The following is an 11,450-nucleotide window of genomic DNA, read 5'->3' on the forward strand; positions in this document are numbered from 1 at the left end:
TTTCTTCAATATTATTAAAGACACACTGCACAACATGTTCAGATATGCCAAGTTTTCAGCAAATAAATCCTGTGTTTTTGTGGGGGAGAAGAGGGAGTTCTGCTTGTAACAAAGTGTCTAAAGATTCCATTTAAAACTGGTATTTTTCTAAGCTGTCTGTTACGTTTAGATCCTTGAATTTGGTGCCTTTTTAACTATTGAATGAGTCATAGATCAGTGTTAGGTTTGTTTTTTTTTAAAGCAAGCAAAAAGAAATGGGTGGTAACTCAAGATTACACCTTTGAAAACAAAATGGTGAAATTTTATTCTTTAGAAAAATGTCACCCGAAATCTAGTAAATCATCATAAATGTGTGTTATTTTATCAACAACACAAAATAAGTAACGTTTATTCACAAATATAGTCCTAGAAGTTTCCGTGAAATGATTGGTTGACGTTGGCCACGTGAGTGCGTTAACCCGGAAACACTCCAAGTTTTTTAACCAGTCACAGCCATTCATTCGCTGCAGCTCGCTGGGCTTACTGACAGGTACCTGCGTGTGATATTCTGACTAATTTTAAGTACATTTATAGCAGTGTTTACATATTGCTTGATAGAAACAACTGTTCCTTAAACATTTGTCTACTCCCTGGAGTTATTTGTAGCCTCGTGTTTCTGTCACCACTTTTAATGAGTTTATGAGAAGTGTCTCCGCAACCGGCACCGGGCAGCAGCATTAGCTAGATGTAGCCGCTAGCGTTGAGCTTCAGCAACTTCATAAGTCATCTAGCTTTACTAAGGCACATGTATTAACTCCTTTAATGTCGGGCTTTTTTTAAGCCGCTTGGTTAATTCAGTTCAGTTCAGGTCAGCTCAGCTCGGTGGGGTCAACCACGTTGCTGACAGCTAACTGGCATCAACAGTTAGTTAGCTGTGCGGCTCATTAACAGCAGGGCGTTGGTTTTAAATCTATATCGCTCAATCAGACAAGGTTAATTACTTTATTTATATTTTTAACAGGAAGTATCTCTATCTGTGAGGCACTTGCTCTCCCCCCCTTCCCCTCCCACCATGGCTACAGACTCGATGGAGATTGACGACTCTCTTTACAGGCAAGCCTCACCATCCTTATAATTTGCCTTTTTAATGGTTTATATTACAGCCAGCGCAGTTATTGTTCGTGGTGTTTCCATTCGTCCTTCTAGCACAGTCCTTCACAGTGACTCTTCATCTCTCTCTCACTCTTTAGCCGCCAGCGATATGTGCTTGGAGACAGTGCCATGCACCAGATGGCCCAGTCCTCAGTCTTTCTCAGTGGAATGGGAGGACTGGGAGTAGAGATATGTAGGTAATATTTAATGGTTTGGTGTTTGTATGAGCCACGCAAGGAACTCTAACATGACTCTAAATCTTTTGGGTTTGGTTTCGCAGCAAAAAATATTGTCCTGGCTGGTGTAAAGGTAGGCGCGCTCTCTTAATATTACAGCAATGTGTCATTCTCAGCATCTTGCAAGTCCAAAGGTCTTGTAGTCATAATTGTTCGAACCTATTGTCCTGTTTGTCCTTTGTGTGTACAGGCAGTCACGCTTCATGACACAAAACAGTGTGAGACCTGGGATCTTGGCTCCAACTTCTTTATCCGCAAAGAGGATGTTTTGAGCCAGAGGAGGAGGTAATGAACCCCACGGGCGGGACTCTCCTTACGCTCTTAAATAGGCATGCACCAGTGTAGCTTATTCATTCCTCATGAAGATGCCTTGAAGGAGCGGGCTGATAATATTGCTGAATAAATACATTGCAAACCATTCTCTTTTTATGTGAAACAGTTATTATTAAAATGACAAAATAACAAGATCAAAACCTAATTAATTTGAACTTGTTTCCTTTCATCTTGGTCTGTGCTTAAATTGAATTGATACATTTAAGCTATTGCTGCTCCCCTTTGTTACTGTGTATGTCTGTTTAACCATACCCTCCTTGCTTGCACAAGATAATTAAGGACTGCACTAATCAAGTTGTGCAGTTGTAAAGTTTACACAACAATACAGAAATAGTGCCACTGACAGGGACAGCACCATTGTCTGCTGTTGTCATCAGCTCAGCTGACCACTGTTTGGTTTCTGTTAAATCGCAATTAGGTCACAAACAGTGAAAGCCACCAAAGTGACAATCCTTTCTTGTTAGTTTCATCTTGTGCTAATGTGCCAAATAAAGAATAACATTTTAGTTCAGTTTAACTGAATATAATTGTGATTGACCAGTGCGTACCTGATACAGCTCTGAGTAGGTATCAGAGTGATATGTGGTATAAACATTAAGACTGGTGCATCCTTACTCAGATACTTTCTCATGTTTACCCACTCCCTTGTGTTTCTCCCACAGGGTGGAGGCAGTGTGCCCTCACGTTGCAGAGTTGAACCCTTATGTCCACGTTGACATGTCTTCCTCTGCTCTTGACGACAACACTGATCTCAGTTTTCTCAGAAGGTACCAGGTAAGTCATTACCTTTCAGACTCCGGGTTGTAAGCTAACCCATGGTTAGTAGGACAGACATTTTTTAATAGGTTGCTCCCACGCCCTCAGAAACCCCCTAGTGATTAAAAATATGAGGTGTAGGGAAGTATGAAGACACCCGCCCCTTCCCTGAAGACCAATGTAGCTTAACAAGACTTTCCAATAGAAAGATTTCATCATAGAGAAACATTTCTGAATGTCAATAAAAACTCAGGAAGCTACCCCAGCAGTGTGATTCACTTCACAGCTGCCTCTTACAGATGTTCTAGTTATGTTTCTTCCCTGGTCTGAAGGAATGTTGAACCTAAAGGTCGGCATTTCATAACAGCACAGCAAGTCGTGAAGGGTTGATCTCGTTTTTATATCGATCATGTATTTGGCCACCAACTGGCATTCAATTTAAAATAAAATTGTACGTTTTCTTCTCTACCGCATAGTCTGCTATGGACTCCAGGTAATGTTTAGTGTCTGCTCTGCTTCCTCCTCTAGTGTGTGATTTTGACTGAGGCCAGATTGAGCCTACAGAAGAGAGTAAATGAGTTCTGCCACTCACAACAACCCCCTATCAGAGTAAGTCTGCTCTCCTTGTTGTGCTTATGCATTACAATTGCACTGCGAGAGCTCACAGATGGGTAAATATTAACCAAACCTGTTGCGTGTGTATTGCTTCAGTTCATCAGCTGTGACGTGTACGGTATCTGTGCACGAGTGTTTTGTGATTTTGGAGAAGAGTTTGAGGTGTTCGACCCCACAGGAGAGGAGCCCAAGGAGGTTTTCATTCAAAGTATCACTCAGGTGACCTCGACCACACCCCACAAAAAATAAAAAATTACAAATAAATAAATTGTTCCAGCTTTTCTTCAAAAGATTCAACACATACAATTTGCAGTAAAGTTTGCCTGTTAATCTTCTGTCTGCTTAATCAGTAAATGAGCAAACTTTGGGTGAACTTTTCTGCAAACTGTTTTAGGATAATCCTGGGGTGGTAACCTGCATGGACAACCAACCCCACGGCCTACAGACAGGGCAGAGTGTTGTTTTCAGAGAGGTTGGCGGCATGGTGGAGCTCAACGGCACGTCTCGGCAGGTTTCAGGTACTATGGTTACAATTTTATTACTGTAATGCGTAACAGTGGCGTCTCCAAGAGTATTGTTATTATTTGTACAAACTCAAACTGGTGTTTTTATTTATTTTGCTGGACGCAAATGCAAAAATGTATCTGGCAATGTCATGTTTGGTGACTTGTTTTCTATATGTATGTTCATATAAATTTATATAATGTGTGTGTGTTTGTGTGTGGTTATAGTCCTTTCTTCTCACAGCTTTGCAGTAGGAGACACATCTCAGCTACAACTATACACACATGGAGGTTTCTTTGTCATGGTGAAAACCCCTAAAATGTACAGATTCGTAAGTAGACTAGTTTTCATATTTAACAGTGTCGTCCAGTTATGATTTAAAAACATGCAGATATGTTTAAATGACCATCACTTGTGTGTATGCTAACAATAACTCACAATATTTATTTCAGGAAACATTAGAGCGACAGCTGTGTGAACCTCGGGTCCTGACTCCGGACTTCAGTAAACCAGAGGTAAGAGGAAACTAGGTAGAAGCTTATATTCTACAGAGAGGGGAATAGTGTGACATTTAATCATCGTTTTATTGCAGCTTCGTGACTTACATGGCTAAGAACAGTGTGAGTTAGAAACTGATCAAAAGTTTCCCATGGCTCTCTTGCTACACAGTTGGTTCTCCTGACAGTATCCCACATGCTTAAACATACTGCCTTCACGTTTAAACAATAGAAACATGTACAGAGCAGAGATACCCTTTCTGTCACATTGATGTTTAACTAGGTTTACAAAACAGGTTAAACTAACGTAGACCCAGTGTTTCTTAGCCAAGTTCACAAATGCCTGTTTTTCTTTGAGTTTAAGAAGCCGATTTCTTCACAGTCCTGTTTTAAATCTGCTTCTCAGGCCCCACTTCAAATCCATGCTGGCATGTTGGCACTGGACACCTTCCAGGAGCAGCACAGTAGACTTCCTAACACTGGGTAAGTAAAATGTCCATATCAGATCAGTACTTTTTACCCTCCAGTCTAATGTTCTGCTCTGCTTTCTCTGTGCGATATGATTGCTAAGCACTAAAGAGCGCATTTTCTTTGATGTCATCAGGTGTTTACAGGATGCTGAGGTTTTACTAAAGCTGACTGAGGAAGTGAATGCAGCTCTCAAGAGCAAAGTGAGCTTTACTGTTTTCCTCATTTCATCACTGCAAAGGCAGGCACTCATTGTCTGACAGATGACTGCATGCACACTGGTGTGATAACATTATACTGTCTTTTCCTCTCCTCTGTGACTCCTTCCTCCCAGGCTTCTGTGAATACTGAGCTAGTACGCTGCCTTTCAAGGACAGCAAGGGGTACTCTCCCTCCATTAGCAGCAGCTGTTGGAGGTTTAGCCAGTCAGGAAGTTCTTAAGGCCATCACAGGGAAGTTTGCACCCCTGCAGCAATGGGTAGGTCACTAAATTTGAAGCTGTGGTTTTATAGGTCACTGTAAGCCGTTTTCCAACCCTGCAAGAAAATGTTTTATTATCCAGTTTTGTTTTCTTTTGTTTTATCACATTTTTAGTTTTATCTTGACGCTATTGAGGTAGTCAAGCCACTTCAGCCTCTTTCTGCTGAGGAGTTTTCCCCTAGGGGTGATCGATATGATGGATTACGAGCTTGCATTGGTGACTCACTGTGTTTACAACTACACAAGTTAAGGGTCTTTATGGTAAGATTTAGAAGTTCTCAATGTGTTTAAGGTTTTTATTGAATTATGCTAGTTTACCCCAAAATAAATTATTTTATAGGTTGGCTGTGGAGCAATAGGCTGTGAGATGCTGAAAAACTTTGCCCTGCTTGGAATTGGATTGGCCAAGAGCTCAGGGGAGGTGGGTATTTATTCTTTATGCATTTATCTAAGTTTTACCTCACTGTGAAAAGTTTACTGGAATTTCATTTGCATATTTAACTTCTCAGGTGTGCATCACAGACCCAGACCTCATAGAAAAGTCTAACCTCAACAGGCAGTTTCTTTTCAGGCCACATCATATACAGGTGAATAGACGTGCATTTCTGCTCCGGTCAGGCTCGGCGCATTGCTGCATTTAAGCCATCTGTTTCCTCTCTGCTTTAGAAACCCAAAAGTACCACAGCAGCAGAGGCTACTCGTGATATAAACCCAGACCTACAGGTGGAAGCTCACCTCAACAAGGTGTGTCCAGCTACTGAGAACATCTACAATGACTCATTCTACTCTTCATTAAACATAGTGGTCACTGCGCTGGACAACGTAGAGGCACGGAGATATGTGGACAGGTTGGTGAAGACGTAACGATCACAGCTTCACTTCATTCACTTCAGCATTCGATGTTCAATGAACCAAAGTGAAGCAGAATCCATGTGAGATTATTGTGACCCCTGACCTCATGATTACCATTGTCATGACATGAATCTAGAAGTTGCAGTTTAATAAAGTATTTGTTGTCATTTAAAAATAGTTTTTCTTTTTTGTAATTTATATATTTTCAGCCGCTGTGTATCCAATCAGAGGCCTCTCCTAGACTCTGGCACCATGGGAACTAAAGGGCACACCGAAATCATTGTGCCAAACTTGACAGAGTCTTACAATAGCCATGTGAGTCTGTGGAAGAGGCTCAAGTTATTGGTTTTCTGTGCTGGACATGTGCAGTCCCATCACCAACCTAAAATCGCTTTTCTTTTGCCTCCCAGAGGGACCCCCCAGAAGAGGAGATCCCATTCTGCACTCTCAAGTCTTTCCCTTCTGTTATAGAGCACACCATCCAGTGGGCCAGAGATAAGGTCAGGCAGCTGAAAGACCCAACAGTATTCTTTTTCCACACTGCAAATTATTGTTTTGAAAGTCTGAGTGTACTTCCAAATTTTCATTTTATTTTTAAAATTTTTGTCTTTCTAGTTTGAGAGTGCCTTTGTCCACAAGCCCTCCATGTACAACTCGTTCTGGCAGACCCATTCCTCGGCTGAGGTGGTGCTGCAGGTAAGGCACAAGTGCAGTTTTCACTGACGAAAATTACCCCAGCAGTGCAGCTGTTTAATCAATAAAAACAACTTTGATTGTGTGTGTTTGTCTGTGTAGAGGATGCAGGCAGGGGAAAGTCTGGAAGGGTCATTCCAGGTCATAAAGCTGCTAAGCAGACAGCCCACTCAGTGGGAACAATGCGTCACTGTTGCTCGTCTGAAATTTGAGAAATATTTCAAGAGAAAGGTAATGAAAATACACATTCCTATCAAAGGGGCTGTGTGGTTTACGATTATGTTTTGTTTTTGTTTTGTTTTCAGTTTTTTCACTTTACTGCTGTTTTCATGTAGGCCCTACAGCTGCTGCACTCGTTCCCCCTGGACACAAGATTAAAAGATGGAAGTAAGTGTTAAATAATCAGATGGAAACCAGAATCAAGTTATAAAGCAAATTAATGGGTATAGCTAATTTATAAATGGCACATAAAATTAAAGTATTTAGTGAAGAATCTCCCAATTCCTCAGGTTTGTTTTGGCAGTCTCCAAAAAGACCACCAACACCTCTTGAATTTGACTTGAAAGACTCTTTGTGAGTATGCACTTCTGCTAACCGATAAGCCAAATATACTCAGATATTGGCTTTTAAACTCTCCTCTGTTCCCATCAGGCACTTTGCTTTCATTGTGAGCACTGCCCGGCTCTTCGCAGGGATTTATAACATCCCTTATTCAGAAAGGGTGGGTGGCAAGCATTTAAATCTAATCTCTCTAAAAAACCACACACAGGTAATGACTTACTGACTGTGTGATTGTGTTTTTCAGGATCTTTCTGAAGAGGCTATTACCAGGATTCTTGCAGATGTCAAGATTCCAGAGTACAGGCCCTCAGAAAAAGTAAGCTGTTCTGTTGATCTGAACTTTACACTTTCAAACAAAGCACCCCCCCCCCCCCCCCCAAAAAAAAAACCAAACAAAACAAAAACAACAAACCACCCTAATCTTTTTGATGTGACTCTGTCCCTGCCAGTGCATAGAAACAGATGAGACGGCAAAGAAGCCTGATCAGATAAAGATGCCTCTAAGCAGTGAAGAGGAAAGGGACGCCATTGCTCATTTGGAGCAGGCTATTGCTACTGACAGGGTCACACCAGGTATGCAAATACTCAACATTTTCTTCTTTTTTTTTTTTTTTTTTTTTTTTTTACATCTGAAGGAGACACAAGCTGACTGACAAATTGAAAACGTGAAAGCTGGAGTGCTACATTTGTGATTAACGATTGGAGTGTGTGTCCTGTAAATTGTGCAGAACGGTTACGGATGAGTCCACTTCAGTTTGAAAAGGATGATGACAGCAACGGTCACATGGACTTTGTCGCATCAGCATCCTCTCTCAGAGCCATCATGTACTCCATTGAGCCAGCTGACAGACTTAAGACCAAACGCATTGCTGGGAAGATAATCCCCGCCATTGCCACGGCAACAGCTGCAGTGGCTGGTTTGGTGAGCACAGACCTTGAGATACTCATGTGGTTTTTAAGGATTGCATCCAGCAGATAGTGCTCATCATCCATTAGGTTATATTTTGATTGAAGAATAAGGTGTACAGATATGTTTTTAAAATGTTGATTTAATGGTATGGTAACCTTGTGTATTAATGTGATGCACTCAGGTGGCGCTGGAGTTGATCAAGGTGGTTGGAGGCTTCGGGTTTGAATCACACAAAAACTGCTTCTTTAACTTGGCCATTCCTGTAGTCGTTCTTACTGAGCCTGCTGCAGTCAAACAGACACTCATAAGGTACACTCATCATATTCACGCTTTATCACACCTCCACAGAATAATGGGACTTTCTACAAATTACAATTTCATCCAGACATTGTGATGCAGCACAAGAGGTCGCCACAGTGCGTTGTTCTACACGTTTCATGTCACTTTTTTTTTTTTTTTTTTTTAATTTTAATATGCCGGATGCGCTTCCCGAAACTCCTCCTAAGGGATTTGTGTCTCCTGAGTCAATGATGAGCTCAGTTGTGGCTCCATGGTTTAGTTGTTAACATGTTCGCCTCACACGCGAAAGATCCCAGTGGGAAATGCAAATCCAGCCTTACGGAGTCATGAGACAGTGCGGTGCTAATGCCTGGAAGAAGGGTTCGGAGAGTTGCATCCAGGGTAAATGTCTGTGCCAAATATGCAGATCCATCCACAGCAGTGACCTCTTGTGAAATAAGGGGATCTCAGATTTTTAACTGATGCTATGAAGCTCCGACTTCCAGTGGACTGTTCTGTAAGAAGATGTTGCTGTTTTTGGATTCTGTGTACTGAAACTTTCAAGTCCCGCACTCTTGGTGACCACTTACTGTTGCACTATCACAGCATCCATGGGGAAATTACATTTACCATGTTATTATTATAATGTCATGTAGTAACTGCTCCATTGCATCTCTTCCAGGAACAACATCTACTACACCATCTGGGACTGCTGGACTGTCTTTGGCCACGAGGACTTCACTCTCTCTGACTTCATGAATGCTGTCAGGGTATGAAGCATTTACTTCCATTATCCAGTGATTTGCAGCTGTTAGATTATTGTATTCTTCCTCAGATTCTTGTTATTGCAGAGAATATTTTCTTTGTTAATGAGCTGTTTTGTTATTTACAGGAAAAGTATGGAATTGAACCCACTATGGTCGTCCACGGTGTAAAAATGCTCTATGTGCCTGTGATGCCTGGACACTCCAAGAGGCTCAAATTGACGTATGTGTTTTCCTCCAAACTTTTCCTTATTTTTTCTTTCTTTTTATAATAATAGTGTTTTTGAAGGGAGTAGTCAATGAATGTGTTGCTTAAGGGCACATCAGAATCGGGAGGGTGGATACTCTTAAACAAGAGATTAAAGCAGAGACACTCACACTTCCCTCACACTGCCTACATAGTGTTTTCCTGGTCTAAACTTAAGCATAACTTCCAGGTGTGTGCCTGTACATGTGCTCATTACAAAGTTGTTTTTTTGTTTTGTTTTTTCAATTTGCTGAAATGTTCACAGTGCATTTATTCGTCTATCTTTGCCTCTGATTTTTCACAGGATGCATAAACTAATCAAGCCATCAGTGGACCGCCGCTACGTAGACCTTACTGTGTCATTTGCTCCAGAGGCAGATGGAGATGAGGACCTCCCTGGTCCTCCGGTCAGGTACTACTTCAGCCCCGATGGCGAGACTCCCTGACACCTCCCTCAATGTCATCCTCAAGCCTCTTGTGTCCTTATTTCCCTTCTTTTATGTAAATTGTTACACCCCAATTGCTTAGGCATGGGCCAAGAGTTTTCCCTCAGGATGTTACCTGACAAAGTCAAAACTCCTTGCCTTAGCACAAACCCCTCTTGTACTTCATGGAGCAAGAAAAGCCAGTTGTGGTCCCAGTTCTGTGTTTTTTTTTTTTTTTGTTGTTGTTTTTTCCCCCGTTGCCTAAGATCTAGCCAGTGGAACACAAGGAGTAGCACTTATAATTATACCTGTGTACATATACTTTCTTTTTTCTTTTTTTTCTTTTTTTTACTCTGGTGAAATGCACAGCTCTGGTTGTGTCGATGCCTTAATTGATTATTAACCTTTTTTTCTGTTTGTGGCAGCGAGTCTGACTAAAATCTGTGTTTACAGGAATCTTTAAACTCCCAACACACAGACCCATTTAGTTGTTGTGTTCAACTTTTTTTTTTTTTGTGAGTTAAACTTTTGGCACAATAAAAACAAGTAGTTGGTAGGCCTCACAACATCTTCATCCTCTGAGTTCTTTGAGAATATTGCCAACCACAAATTTGCCAATTATTTTCTGTCTCCCTCTATAGAAATAAAATTTAAAAAATCAAGATTTGTTGTATAATTTTAAGGTGCGACAAGTTGTGGACAACGGCAAAACCACCAAAGATAGTGATTATCATTTTGTCTGCAGATTGTTCTTCTTTTTTTTTTTTTCCCCATCACTTTGACTGCCTCATTATAAAACATGTTTCAAACACGGGGCATGGATATCACCCAGCATTTGAGATCAACACACAAGCTGTGTTTTACTTAAAGGTTAAGCTGAAGTTGTTCTGCAGTCAGTCGGGTGTAAAATGACACAGTCAGTGTGCGGTGCACTTAAAAACAAAAAATGGTTTAAAAAAAAAAAAGTTAATTGTAGCTGTTAGTCTTACCTACCTTAATAAATACTTGGGTAATGACTGCACTGACATTAGTTTGAGCAAACAAGATGTTCTTCATTAACAATACAAAAACTGACGTGAGTTTACTGTTTCACACATAGAAAAGCCTTATTTTGACAGACATCAAACATCTGGGGTCACACTCCTGTGTTATAACACATTTGTTTTAAAAGAAAATCTTTGCTGTTCACGATTTGTTGTATTTGTTCATGAATGTCTGTGACATGTATTTATTTACTTGTTATGCTGTTTTGTTTTGTTTTGTTTTTTGGGTCAGACTGAGCCTGTATTGATGAGCTCTGGTTAAATAATCAATAATGAATAGTAGTCATCCAGAAAGTCTTTCTCCAGGTTTATAATTCTCCCTTTCATTAAGTTCTAGGTTAAAAAGAAGGCTTTCGATCAGTCTGTAGTGCCTACAGTGGCAATAACGTCAGTGTAGTTTTGAATGGAATCAGTTAAATTGAACTTTGTCTTGAAGATTAAGTTGCATCTTATCATCTGTCTTGGACCTTCTGGCTGAACACAACGAGATGCTTCCTCAGTGTTCCTTTGTTTCTCTGCTCAAAACCAGAGGTGGTGAAATTTCCTTTCTACAGCAGATGTCTACCCATATTGACAACACTTCTTGTGCAGTGAATTCATCATTTTAAAACAAAGCAGTGTTAATTACAGATACTGATGTATGTTCTTGTGACAGA

The 11,450-nt window shown here is 40.7% G+C and overlaps 1 protein-coding gene across 1 annotated transcript; it reads left to right on the forward strand.

Annotated features, from left to right (window-relative positions):
* Positions 1-429: 429 nt before the first annotated feature.
* Positions 430-11,409, forward strand: uba6 (ubiquitin like modifier activating enzyme 6). Its single transcript, XM_085163666.1, has 32 exons — positions 430-529; positions 1,001-1,092; positions 1,230-1,324; positions 1,412-1,440; positions 1,558-1,652; positions 2,363-2,474; positions 2,985-3,065; positions 3,168-3,290; positions 3,466-3,589; positions 3,803-3,906; positions 4,028-4,090; positions 4,479-4,555; positions 4,677-4,743; positions 4,875-5,018; positions 5,135-5,281; positions 5,361-5,441; positions 5,530-5,607; positions 5,687-5,868; positions 6,082-6,187; positions 6,283-6,372; positions 6,488-6,568; positions 6,668-6,796; positions 6,901-6,952; positions 7,075-7,138; positions 7,217-7,286; positions 7,371-7,442; positions 7,576-7,699; positions 7,855-8,048; positions 8,218-8,345; positions 8,998-9,085; positions 9,208-9,302; positions 9,631-11,409. The coding sequence occupies exons 2-32, from the start codon at positions 1,052-1,054 to the stop codon at positions 9,770-9,772; spliced, it is 3,078 nt and encodes a 1,025-aa protein (XP_085019792.1). The 5' UTR covers positions 430-529; positions 1,001-1,051; the 3' UTR covers positions 9,773-11,409.
* Positions 11,410-11,450: the final 41 nt, after the last annotated feature.

Source organism: Neolamprologus multifasciatus, chromosome 6 (assembly GCF_963576455.1).
Source record: "Neolamprologus multifasciatus chromosome 6, fNeoMul1.2, whole genome shotgun sequence".
Taxonomy (NCBI): domain Eukaryota; kingdom Metazoa; phylum Chordata; class Actinopteri; order Cichliformes; family Cichlidae; genus Neolamprologus; species Neolamprologus multifasciatus.

Bases quoted from the DNA above. Each gene is read 5' to 3' on its own strand.
- uba6 (XM_085163666.1), top strand. From the start codon at position 1,052: ATGGCTACAGACTCGATGGAGATTGACGACTCTCTTTACAG. The intron at 1,441-1,557 runs GTAGGCGCGCTC...TTGTGTGTACAG, and splicing joins TTGTCCTGGCTGGTGTAAAG to GCAGTCACGCTTCATGACAC. The intron at 3,907-4,027 runs GTAAGTAGACTA...TATTTATTTCAG, and splicing joins CCCCTAAAATGTACAGATTC to GAAACATTAGAGCGACAGCT.